Source organism: Saccopteryx bilineata, chromosome 1, assembly GCF_036850765.1.
Source record: "Saccopteryx bilineata isolate mSacBil1 chromosome 1, mSacBil1_pri_phased_curated, whole genome shotgun sequence".
In the NCBI taxonomy this organism is placed as follows: Eukaryota; Metazoa; Chordata; class Mammalia; order Chiroptera; family Emballonuridae; genus Saccopteryx; species Saccopteryx bilineata.
This window is the reverse complement of record NC_089490.1, coordinates 32,049,022-32,062,780: the sequence shown is the minus strand read 5'-3', so window position 1 is coordinate 32,062,780 and position 13,759 is coordinate 32,049,022. Positions and strand designations below refer to the sequence as shown.

Here is a 13,759-nt window from a genome sequence, read left to right as displayed (position 1 = left end):
CTAGGGATGGCTCCTTGGCCTCTGCCCCTGGCGCTAGAGTGGCTCTGGTCGCAACAGAGCGACGCCCTGTAGGGGCAGAGCATCGCCCCTTGGTGGGCAGAGTGTCACCCCCTGGTGGGCGTGCCGGGTGGATCCTGGTCGGGCGCATGCGGGAGTCTGTCTGACTGTCTCTCCCTGTTTCTAGCTTCAGAAAAGTACAAAAAACAACAACAACATGTTATTGTTAATATGTGGCTAAGGCTACTAGAAAAAGATCATAATGGTTAAATTATCTTCTTTTTTTTTTTCAAGGTAAATTTTGTTTCCTCTGTAAAATATTTGGTATTTAAGTATAGCATTTCAAAAACAACAAATGAAAATATTTGTATTTAAATCACTAGGACAGGAGTCGGGAACCTTTTTGGCTGAGAGAGCCATGAATGCCACATATTTTAAAATGTAATTCCGTGAGAGCCACACAATATGTTTAACACTAAATACAAGTAAATGTGTGCATTTTATGTAAGACCAACACTTTTAAAGTACAATAAGTCTCTGAATTCTTTTTTTTTTTATTTTTTTTATTTTTCTGAAGCTGGAAACGGGGAGAGACAGTCAGACAGACTCCCGCATGCACCCGACCAGGATCCACCCGGCACTCCCACCAGGGGCGACACTGTGCCCACCAAGGGGCGATGCTCTGCCCCTCCGGGGCGTCGCTCTGCTGTGACCAGAGCCACTCTAGTGCCTGGGCCATCTTTGCTCCAATGGAGCTGCGGGAGGGGAAGAGAGAGACAGAGAGGAAGGAGGCGGTGGGGGTGGAGAAGCAAATGGGCGCTTCTCCTATGTGCCCTGGCCGGGAATCGAACCCGGGTCCCCCGCACGCCAGGCCGACGCTCTACCGCTGAGCCAACCGGCCAGGGCCTCTGAATTCTTTTTAATAACGTTGTTATGCTGTTGCTAACCAATAATGAATAAAGTATTTCTTACCATTAATGCGACTTCTGGTGCTGCATGGTTTTACTGATGGCTTTGTAGTCTGGTTGATAAGTGGTGAGGTTAAGCTTCATGCAGGCATTGAGACTTCCATTCGTTAAATGTGATCATAGGTTGGTCTTAACGTTCTTTATATGTGAGAAAAATTGCTCACATGCATATGTAGAGCCAAACATTGTCAGTACAGCAATACTCACATGCTACAGTGTGTGGTATGTGATGGGAAGCACGTTCCAAGTTTTGACAATCAGCTGGTCCACTGGTTGAAGTTTTTCATTTCTCCCCACTTGTGTTTGCTCGCCAACTCTGCTTGCTATTGTGCAAGTCTTTCAAAATCTTTATTCAGTGACTTGAACTTATTCACCCACATGTCTGAGGCCTTCAGGTCAGCAGCTTGTAGCTGAAAATCTCTAACAGAGACACCAGGGATGTAACTCAGGTCGGCGCTGTCCACTGCACACTCGTGTGGATGGGTGATGAACTTAAAAAGATGAGTGCGCTCACAAAATTCTCCAAAGCGTGCTTTGAATGACTGCAAGAGATTAGATGTAAAGCCCACTAGCTGCTGGAGATCAAGATGTTGAACAGGGTCACTTGCTGTGCAGACATCTTTAAACTCTGCCAGTTTTTCAAAGTGTAGTAAACTACCTGTTTCAATGTTGGCAATGAAGAGTTTCAGCTTGTATTTAAATGCAAACACTGCTTGTTGATGGGATAAGACTGTATTTCCAACACCTTGAATTTTCACATTGAGCTCGTTCAGATGTTCAGTCATGTCCACAAGATAGTAGAACTTCAGGAGCCACTCAGTGTTAGCTAACTCAGGATACTCGACATTTTTCATTTCAAGAAAAGTCCAGATTTCACTCAGATAAGCCGCAAAACAGCTGAGCACCTTCCCTCTTGACAACCAAGGCACATTGCTGCACAAAAGCAGACCAGGATAATCATTCCCAACTGCATCTAGCAGTGCTTTTTTATTTTATTTTTTTTTCATCTAGCAGTGTTTTAAATTGGCAATCATTTAAAGCTCAGGCAACAATAAAGTTGACCACCCAAATGACCAGCGACATCACCTCACCAAGCTGCTCGCCACACATCTGAGCACAAGGCACCTCCTGATGTAGGATGCAGTGAAAACTTAGGATGGGTCTCTTTTCATGTTCATGAAGAAGCATTACGAATCCTCTGTTTTTCCCCACCATGCACAGAACACCATCAGTACACACTGAAATACGTTTATCCATCAGTAGATTTTTTTCTTTAACGAACTCAGTGAAAGACTTGAATAAATCCTCCCCTCTTGTTGTCTCTTTCATAGGCAAAACAGCAAGACTTTCCTCACGTAGTGTGTCACCGACAGCATACCTTGCAATCATGCTGAACTGGGATAAATGGCTTATGTCTGTTGACTCATCCAAAGTGAGAGAAAAGAATGGTGCTGCATTTATGTCCTTCACTTGTGTTGCCTCAATTAGATTTGCCATCATGATGGTACAATCACGAACAGTTCTTGCTGACAGAGGCATGTCTTTTATTCGTTTGATTATCTTGTCTTTATCTGAAAAGTCGTCAAAAATTTCATTGGCAACATCAAGCATAAATGTTTTGGCATACTCACCATCTGTGAATGGCTTTCCATTTCTCACAATTGCTAAAGCACCAGCAAAGCTAGCCGAATTCCAGTCACCTTGTTGGGTCCAAACACGGAGTTGCTGCTGACTAGCTTGCACTTTGCACAGTAGCTCTTGACATGCTTTCTTCCTGCTGTTCCCCCACTGGATATTTGATGCAAATGTAGTATGGCATGTGTCAAAGTGCCGCTTTATATTTGACTGTTTCATCAATGCAATTTTATCATTGCATATTAGACACACTGCAGAACCTGCTCTCTCCACAAAGGCAAATTCCTCTGTCCATTCCTGCTGAAAACTACGATATTCTTCATCTCTTTTTTTAGCCATCTTCTTTGTCAAAAGGGTTTCTGCAATTAGCTAGCTGACTACTTGATTAAAAGGAGGGAAGTTTACTTCCTGACCTCACAATGACCCATGTACATTATGCATTATCCAATAAAAATTTGGTGTTGTCCCGGAGGACAGCTGTGATTGGCTCCAGCCACCCGCAACCATTATCATGAGCGGTAGGAAATGAATACATTGTAATACATGTGAATGTTTTATATTTTTAATGTTATTATTATTTTTTATTAAAGATTTGTCTGTGAGCCAGATGCAGCCATCAAAAGAGCCACATCTGGCTCATGAGCCATAGGTTCCCGACCCCAGCACTAGGAGATAGCCACTATTTACCTTTCAATATATTTTCTTTAAATCATCTTACATATATATATTTTTATTACGTTTAAAGGACCATTATATCTGTACATGAAAATGTTAAAATCGTCTTATTTTTCTGATTGCAAATGTGAAGGAAAATTATAATAATTCTAAATTTTTCCTAAGCTTTTTAATAATCTATATATGTACATATGCACATTATTATTAATAAAGCATAGATAAAAATAATGTAAATAAAGAGAGTGAAAGTATGTATCCTGAATTTTCAGTTATTTCTATTAAAATTCTACATTCACTTCTTGGATATAAAATATTAATTTTTTTAAAATAGTCAGACTTTCTTAATCCTAAATGTTAAAACAGAAACCCAAATTTCATTAGTAGCACATAAAATAAACATTTTTCCACTCAGTGCCTTTTATTTCTGTATGTGGAAATTACTCAGTTGTCTTTTGTAAATGTACAAGTAAATCTATAATCATTGTTAAAATTTTGAAAAATACAGAAAATTATAAATAGGAAATAAAAATAATATGTAATTTTACTTCCTGTGATAAATGATACTGAGAATCGATATTTAACTTTCAAGTTTTTTTCTAGGTATATTTACAAATATACAAATAAGTTTTACAAATATATTTTAACATTATACTCAGATACTGTTTTTTTCTTTTAATTTTTATGTCAGAAGAGGGGAGATAGTGAGACAGACTCCTTCATGAGCCCTGATCAGGGTCTACTGCACAACCCCGACTGGGGCTGATGCTCCAATCAACTGAGCTATCCTCAGTGCCTGAGGCTGACACACTCAGACCACCTGTTCTAGCCTCAGTGCCCAGGGCCAGTGCTCAAACCAATCAAGCCACTGGCTGCTAGAGGAGAAGAAGGAGAAGGAAAGAGAAGCAGACGGTCATTTTTCCTATGTGCCCTGACCAGGAATCGATTCCAGGACATCCATACACTGAGCCCACACTCTATCCACTGAGCCACCATTCTGGGCCCACATATTGTTCTATTATTTGATTTTTTTCCCTTAACAGTGTACCATAAACACCTCTCTGTGTCCACATGTCAGTATCAAAATTGTCATATTTATGTCTACCTAATATTTTATTATGGGGATATTTTAAACTTTATTTAGTCTAATATTCACTTATTTATTCAACAAATATTTATTGAACACCTACTATATTATAGCCACAGCTCTCATTTAGGAGATAGGTAATAAAAGAGACATAGTTTCTACCCTCATATATTCTAGAAGGGATATAAAGGTATAAAAAATAAATAAATAAAAACCATCTATACTAGATACCTGTAAGTCTAAGAAAAATAAGGGAGGGCAAATGAGTCACCAAATGTCTGAGTTGTGGGCCACAGAATTACTATTTTATATAGGGTAAGTAGGTGAAGGAATAAGACACTCAGCAGAACAAGAGAGGAGAGACTCCTAGCAGGGGAGGAGCAAGTGCAAAACCTTGAGATGGGTGAGTGCTGGGTAATTTTACAGATGAGCTATTAGGCCCCCGTGGCTTGGCTGGAGTGAGCAAAGGGCAAATGATAGGACATGAGGTCAGATGGGCTGTGTGGCCAGATCATGTGAGAATTTGTAGGTTTGCAGTACGGACTTTGATTTATTATTATTATTATTATTATTATGATCATTACTTGAATAAAATGGGAAACCATTGTAGAGCACTGAAGTCAGTAATAACAGAATTTGATTTACTTTTTTAAAAAAGGATCACAGTTTCTGCTATGTGGAGAACAGACTACAGGGAGTTAAGGTGAAGGCAGGAAGCCTTGTTGGGAGCCTTGGGGTACACTGAAATATGAGATTAGAAAGATGACAAGAAACTGGGGAGAAGTGGCAATGAAGCAGAAGGAAGACCTTGAGAACAGAGCATCATAGAAACCAAGTAGAAGTGTTTCAAGGGGAAGGGAGTCATCAAAGACTAATAACTCAAGTACAACAAGAATAGAGTATTAAGCTCGCAATGTGGAGGTCATCAGTAATAATAATAAAAGTATTTGTGAACTTTGGGGTGTGAAAACCTATTTGGGGTGGATTCAGGATAAAAGGAAAGTAGAAGAATTTCCGATAATAGGTTATTCCTCTTTCAAGGAAATTTTCTGTAGTAGAACAGAGAACTGAGGAAATACCTGTGGAAGGATATGAGGACAAGGGAGAGATATTGGAGATATAAATTATATTTGTTCCACACCTAATGCACTTTTATTTACTGCAAAAAAAAATTAAAGTGAGTGTTTGAGTCACAGCTATAATTTAACTTTGGCTCTTTCCTATAGTCCTCTGTCTATAAACTAGAAGCACCCATCTGAGGTTAGCGCTCTCTTCCCCGTTGTGCTGTTATTTTTAATTTTCATCTGTCATCCATACTCTATATCTGCTTGCTGCTTTATAGGAACTATTAATATATTATATTATTTTAAGCAGATTATCATATCTTCACTTTTCCTTAATTGCTTCCTAAAAAGGACTTTGTTTCCTTAATAGAACTATCATGAAAAACTTTTCCAACAGTTTTTATTTTTCCATTCCTATTATAGACTTCTCAGTTGATATAATGTTCATTTCCAAGTCATAATTTCCTAATAGTACAATTACTACAAATGGAGCCTGGGATTAATAGTACTCGAACCTGAAGCTGTCCATGTAGTCTGACCCTTCATTCATTAAGGAGCTCAGAACAAACTTCTGCTTCTGAAAGCCATTCCACTGCCTTTTTTCTGCAGCATACTCTTTTATTTCTCTTTTCTTTTATTACTCACCTCCATTTTCTCCTACTTTGCCTTTTTCTCCATGTCTCTGATTCATCAGTGGCAATATAAAAATCACCTCAAAACTTAGTGCCTTAAAACAATAATAACAGTTTACTATAGCTTCCTTTTTCTCTGGGTCTTGGATTTGGAAGTGGCTTGGCCACAAGGTTCTGGCTCAGGTCTCTCTTGATGTTCTGAGTTATATCTGAAGGATCACCTCAAAAGCTTCTTCACCAAGTGTCTGGTGCCCAAATTGTGAAGCCTTGAACAGCTGGTACTTCTTGGACAGTCTTTGTCTCTGTGTAGTTTCTCCACATGGTCACTCCAGCATAGTAACTCCAGGATTAGATCAGGTCTCCCATGGCTCTGGCCCCATAAGAAAGCCAGAAGAAGCCAATGCTGCCTTTTGTGAGTTAGCCTCTGAAATATTGCAATATCATTTCCACTGTATTCTTTTGGTTCAGGGAATGACAACGGTCTACTTAGTTTCAAGGGAAAGGGTCATAGAACTCCACCTCCTAATGGAGGAATGTCATGACAGCATTGTAAAAACAGCATCTGGAACTGGATATATACCAGTGCAGCCATCTTTGAATGATTACCATCTGCCACACCTCCCAACAACACTAATCTTATTTGTTTCCAAATCTTGTTTCTCCTTGTTGTTATGATCTTATACTTCAACATAATCCCCAAGAATTTTTTATTCTATCATTACTCTCCTAACTTCACTTTCTTATCTCCCATCCTGAAGCCTATGGTAGGGAATTTATTTACATTCTTTATTATCCTCAGATGACTTCAATTTATGATCCTTAAATACACTAAATATTTCAATCCCGAATCAAAAGAGCTCTGCCTCTGCACCACTGAAACAGAATAAAGAAAATCACATTAATGTTTGTTGGCATTATTATTATTACTATAACCAGTATTAATTATTTGATACTAACAAGCAGAGCTTTCTGTCAACTAGTTAAAAATACCCATTCTCTGCTACACTAATAATAAAATATCAAAAAGAGAAACTAAGAAGAAAATGCCATTTACCAATGCATAAAAAAACACCTAGGAATAGATTCAACCAAGAAGATAAAATACCTTTACTAGAAAATTTTAAGACATTGAAAACAGAAGTTGAGGATTTTCACCAAGAGAAGACACCAAAGAAACTGCTTTTTCAGAGGGACACATCCAGCAGGCTTGAAAATGGGCACTCCGAGGGGATTCATGGCTGAATTGAAGGAAACCCAGCATGGCCAGAACCCAGCCAGGAGAGGAGTGCTCTGCAGGTGTCATTGTGAGGCCAGGACAAAATACAAATGGAGACTCACATACCACACCTACCAAGGCAGCTCTCTGGTGCCCAGATAAACAGAGGGGCCACTGGGACTACCCATACTTACTCTTTTGTCTACATCTGCATGAGTAGTAACAACATTGATGTAATACAACACAGAGTTAATTATAACTTTTCATCCCAGATGTCAGTATCTCTGATGAACAGAATGGCTACAGAGAATCCCCAGCCAAATCTGGTTAACCACATGGACGATTCCAACATGAACTTGATACCACAGAATCCAGCTGCTCCCACAACATGGAAGAAGCACCAAAAACGCACCTCGTTAATGCATGCGCAGCATGAACAGTGGAGGCTGTCTTTAGCCACACGATGTTTCCAGATAAAAATCTTCAGAAGGAACTTGTTTTGAAACTCAACCTACCGGAGTCAACAATAAAGACTTGGTTCGGGAACTGATGAGTCAAAATGAAGAAGCAGCAGCAGCTACCACTAAAGCGACCAAACCAGATTCTTCCAGCCACAACGTCAACCAGTCCTTATTCTTATTTTGCTATTGTTTCAGATTTCTATAGCTCCCTTCCACCTCAGCCCTTAGGCCCTTCAAGCTTGGCATGGGACTCCGTCATCACTGAGAGTCCCATGTAAGATCCTCAGTTGGAGAGTCTGGTGGCCACAGTTCCTACTTTGTTCCCTGATGCCTATGACATAGAGCAAATCATGGAACTGTACAGTTTTCCTGATGAGGATGAAACCTCCAACTCATTCCACTCTCTAGATCAGTACCTCTCACCCACAGGCCCCAGCTAGAAAGAAAAGGGTTGTTCTCTCAGCATCTTTGCTGATGTAACTTTAGGTTTATCATTTAGGCAAACCTCACTCAGTATGACAAGCTGAGACCTTTCAGCCTACAGTCTAAGAAACAGCCTGGAGGCCTTGGCTGGGTAGCTCAGTTGGTTGGAGCATTGCCCTGATATGCCAAGGTTATAGGTTTGATTCCTGGTCAGGGCACATACAAGAATCAACTAATTAATGCCTAAACAAGTGAAACAAATCAATCGCGCTCTCTCCTTCCCTTCCTATCCCTTTCTAAAACCAATTTAAAAAAAATTAAGTAACAACCTGGAATTCCAGAACCACTACAACAGTATGTTAGACTTTGAATTTCTCTGATCAAAATACTAATAAATACCAAATTGGAAAAAAAAAGAAAAAAAAGAAAACAGAAGTTGAAGATACAAATAAATGGAAGCATATACTGTGCTCATAGGTATGAAGAATTAACATCATTAAAATGTCTATACTACACAAAGCAATCTATAGATTCATTGCAATTTTTATTAAAATACCAATAGTGCTTTTCACAGAATTAGAATCAATAATCCAAAAATTTATATAGAATCCTAAAAGACACCAAATAGCAACAGTGATCTTGTGAAAGAAGAACAATGTTGGAAGAAATACACTGCCTGATATCAAACTATACTACAAGGCCATAGTAATCAAAACAACATAGCACTGGCATAAAAACAGACACATAGATCAATGGAAAGAAATAGCACAGAAATAAACCCATGTCTATGTGGTCAACGAACCTATAATAAAGGGTACAAAATATACAATGGGGTAAAGACAGTCTCTTCAATAATTGGTGTTGAGAAAATTGGACGGATACATGCAAAAAAATAAACTAGTCTTCCTTCTGACACCATAAGCAAAAATAAATTCAAAATGGGTTAAAGATTTAAACGTAAGACTTGATACCATAATATTCCTAGAAGAAAATATAAGCAGTAAACTCTCTGACATTTCCCTTGCCAATATATTTTTTTCTGATATATCTCCTGAAGCAGAAAAAGAAAAAAAAAAACCCAAATGGGACTATTTACAATTAAAAAGTTTTTGCACAGAAAAGGAAACTAACAACAAAACAAAGAGAAAGCCTGCTGAAGAGGGGAAGATATTTATCAACAATACATTCCATAATGGGTTAATATACAAAAGTTATTTTAAAAACTCATACAACTCAACACCAAAAAAACAAACAATCCAATTAAAAATTGAGCAAAGGATCTGAATAGACACTTCTCCAAAGAGGACATACAGATGGCCAGTAGACATATGAAAAGATGTTCAATGTCACTAATCGTCAGAGAAATGCAAATTTAAACCACTGTGATATCACCTCATACCTGTGAGAATGACTATCATCAGTAAAACAACAGACAAGTATTGACAAGAATGAGGCGGAAAGGGAACCCTTGTGAACTGTTGGTGGGAATGCAGATTGGTTCAGGCATTGTGGAAAATAGTATGGAAAGTCCTCAAAAAATTAAATATAGAACTACTTTATGAACCAGCAAATCCAGTTCTTAGTATCTATCTGGATTAATCCAAAATACTAATTTGAAAGAATATATGCACCTCTATGTTCATTGCAGCATTGTTTACAATAGCTAAGATATGGAAGCAACACAAATGCCTAAAAATAGATGAGTGAATAAAAAATTAGTGGTACAGATATACAATGGAATATTATTATACAGCCATAAAAAGAATAAAATCTTACCATTTGCAACAGCATGGATAAACCTAGAAAACATCATCCTAAGTGACAGAAATCAGACAAAGAAAGATGAGTACCATGTGATTTCACTTCTATCTGGTATCTAAAGAACAAAATAAATGAACAGACAAAATACAAACACTCATGGATGCAGATAGCAGACTGATGATTGCCTGAGGGGACGGGTTAGAGAGCTGGGTAAAATAGGTGAAGGGAATAAGGACAAATTGGTTGTTACAAAATAGTCAGGGGATTAAAGTATGGCATAAAGAATATTAATAATACTGTAGTAACTCTACGTGGTGCCAGGTGAGTACTTGAAATAGCAGGGGGAACACTTTGTAAAGTATATGATTCTCTATTGGCTATGCTGTACAATGGAAACTAGTACAAAATAGTAATAAATGTCAACTATAATTTAAAATAAAAAAATAAATTAGATTATTGGTTTAAATAAATGAAGATATTTTCTTTTATATACATATATCTATACATGTTCCCCATTCAGAAAGACGGCTTTTGTGAACATTCTCTAAAATTGACCTTTTCACAACTTTCTCTTAGCAGCAAAAACTGTGGTCCTCTTTTAACATAAATTTATATTATTTTCTGATTTAATACCTCTAACATTCAATTTCTAAAAATCAAATATTTGTTCATTTGTTTTTAGCATTTTTTAAAATGATACTCTAATTTTTTATAAATAGCTATTTTGCATCCATTTTAAGTGTTCTTTTAATATTTTGAATTGATAATGTCATTTCAGTTATAATTATATTCTAAATCAAGTATTACTTAAAAGTATGGTTCTTAATTTTTAAAGCACATGTATTTAGCACATATGATATGCCAACAATGGTTCTAAGGAATTTATATATAATGAATCATTTGATTCTCAAGAGGTCTATGTTTTAAAAATTAGTACTGGCCCTGCCCAGTTGGAAAGTGGTAGAGCATCAGCCTGGCACATGTACATCTAGGGTTTGATTCCCAGTTAGGGTACACAGGAGAAGTGACCATCTGCTTCTCCATCTTTCCCCTTTTCCCTTTTCTCTATCTCGCTCTTCCCCTCCCACAGCCAAGGCTCAGTTGGAGCAAGTTGGCCCGGGCACTGAGGATGGCTCCGTGGTCTCACCTCAGGTACTAAAATAGCTCAGTAGCTGAACAAAGGAGCAATGGCCCCAGAGGGGCAGAGCATCGTCTGGTAGGGTGCTTGCTGGGTGGATCCTGATTGGGACGCATACGAGAGTCTTTCACTCTGCCTCCCTGCTTCTCACTTAAGAAAAAAAAAAAAAGAAATTATTATTATTCCTATACTATGATAATTAAACTGATTTAGAGAGAAGATAATTAACTTCTTAGTCTTCCACAAAACAACCTAGGCTAACTCTACAGTTTATGTTCACAATAATCGAATAACACTGCTTCCATTTATGCTTAACATTATTAAATTATTATTAAATCGGCTTATATCTCTATCTTCCTAGATTTATTAAGGCTTTATAAAGCTTATAAAATTACCAATTTAAATATTTTAGCTTCTTAAAAGTAATTTATGTTCTTATTTTAAGTAGTATGCAATGTATGTTTTAAATCTATAAACACATATTTTTCATTTCTATTTGATACATTACTTCTGTAATAAACACTAATGTTGCCTGATAATTTAAATTTTATTATTTCTTATTTTTATACTGTCTGTGTTTTGCTAATACATTCTTTTTTAATTGAGATACAGTTGCTTTTAACATTGTATAATTTTAGGATGTACAATGTGTTCCTTTGAGATGTAATCTAATGTGATTACCACCATAGCATTAGCTAATACCTCTATCACCTTACATAATTATTTCTTTTAGGTGTGAGAATATTTAAGGTCTAGTCTCTTAGCAAATTTAAAGTATGTAATGTAGTATTGTTGACTATAATTACTTTGCTGTGCATCAGATTTCCAAAACTTATCTTCTAATTGAAGGTATATATACTTTATATAAATATTTCCCCAGTCTTCCTGCCACCCAGCCCCTGGTTACAACCATTCTGCTGTTTCTGAATTTTTTTTTAATTTAGATTCCATTTATAAGTAATCATGTGGCATTTTTCTTTTTCTGTCTCTCTTATTTTACTTAGCATAATGCCCTCACAGTCTCTCCATGTTGCAAATGGTGGAATATTTTACTCTCTCGTGTATGAATAACAGTCCGTTGTGTATACATCTACATATCACATGCTCTTTATCCATTCATTTTTTGGTGCACATCTAGGTTGTTTCCATATTTTGGTTATCTTCACTAATGCTGCAATGACCATGGGAGTGCAGATATCTGTTTGATGTCCTGTTTTCATTTCCTTTGGGTACACGTATATCCAGAGGAAAGATTGCTGGATCGTATGGTAGCTTCATTTCAGTTTTCTGAGAAGCTCCATATTGTTTTCCAAAGTTGCTACATCCATTTAAATTTTTACCTACAATGCACAAGGGTTCTCTTTTCTTCACATCCTCACCAACACTTACCTCACATCTTCTTGATGGTAGCATATTCTAACAGGTATGAGGTTATATCTCATCATGGTTTTGATGTATATTTCCCTAATGACCAATGATGCTGAATATCTTTCCATGTACCCGTTCGCTGTTTGGATGTCTGCTCTGGAAAAATAGGCGTCCTGTTCCTCTGCCCATTTTTAAATCAGGTTGTTTTGTTTTTAGCTCTCGGTATGTTTGAATTCTTTGTAAAATTTGGACATTAACCCCTTATCTAATATATATGCCTTGCATATATTATCTACCATTCCATGAGTTGCTTTTTTAATTTTTTTATTGTTTCTTTTGTTTTTTAGAATCTTTTCAGTTTGGTATAATCCACTTGTGTATTTTTAGCTTTTGTTGCTGTGCTTTTAGTGTCATATCCAAGAAATTATTGCCAAGATCAATGTCAAAGACCTTCTTTCCTCATTTTCTTCTTGGAGTTTTATAATACCAGGTCTTACATTTAAGTCTTCAATTTATTTTTAGTTAATTTTTGTAAGGAGTCCAATTTTATTTTTCTGCATGTGGTTATTCAGTTTTTCCCACACTATCTGTTGAAAGGACTACCCCTTCCCCACTGTATATTCTTGGCTCCCTTGTCAAATACTAATTGATTGTATAAGTATGTGTTTATTGATGGGCTCTCTATTTTATTCCAATTATCTATTGGTCTGTTTTTATGACAGTACCATACTGTCTTAATTACTACAGCATTGAAATGTAGTTTGAAATAAGGAATTATGGTGTCTTTGGTTTTCTGTTCTTTCTTGATTGCTTTGGCTATTCATGGTCTTTTGTGGTTTCATACAAATTTTAGGATTTTTCTTTTCTACTTCTGTGAAAAATGCCAATGGAAGTTTTATAGTGATTGCATTGACTCTATTAATGGCTCTGAGTAATATGAACATTTTAACAATAACAATTCTGATCCATGAACACAATATGCCTTGGTATGTTTCTGGTGCCTTCAATTTTTTTAATCAAAGTCTAATAGTTTTATACATCTTTTACCTCTCTAGTTAAATTTAGTTTTAATATTTTATTGCTTTTGATGCTATTGTAAATAGGATAGTTTTCTTTCTTTCTTTTTAGATGTTTGTTGTTAACTCATAAAAACCCAATTAATTTTTATATGTTGATTTTATATTCTGTAACTTTACTGAATTCATTGATTAGTTCCAATGGTTTTTTGGTTGATCTTCAGGATATTTCATATATAATATTATACCATGTAACAATTTTACTTCTTCCTTTTCAATTTAGATGCCTCTTATTTCTTTGTCTTACCTGAGTGCTCTGGC

The 13,759-nt window shown here is 36.7% G+C and overlaps 1 protein-coding gene and 1 pseudogene across 1 annotated transcript in view; one reads left to right on the top strand and one right to left on the bottom strand.

Annotated features, from left to right (window-relative positions):
- Positions 1-6,074, bottom strand: part of GFRAL (GDNF family receptor alpha like) — an 81,914-nt gene extending 75,840 nt beyond the window's left edge. Inside the window, 2 exon segments of the mRNA XM_066252569.1 lie at positions 1,344-1,456; positions 6,069-6,074. Of these exon segments, the coding sequence (XP_066108666.1) occupies positions 1,344-1,456; positions 6,069-6,074 (119 nt within the window).
- Positions 6,075-7,543: 1,469 nt separating this feature from the next.
- On the top strand, positions 7,544-8,172 carry LOC136319181 (arginine-fifty homeobox-like; annotated as a pseudogene).
- The last annotated feature ends 5,587 nt before the right edge of the window (positions 8,173-13,759 follow it).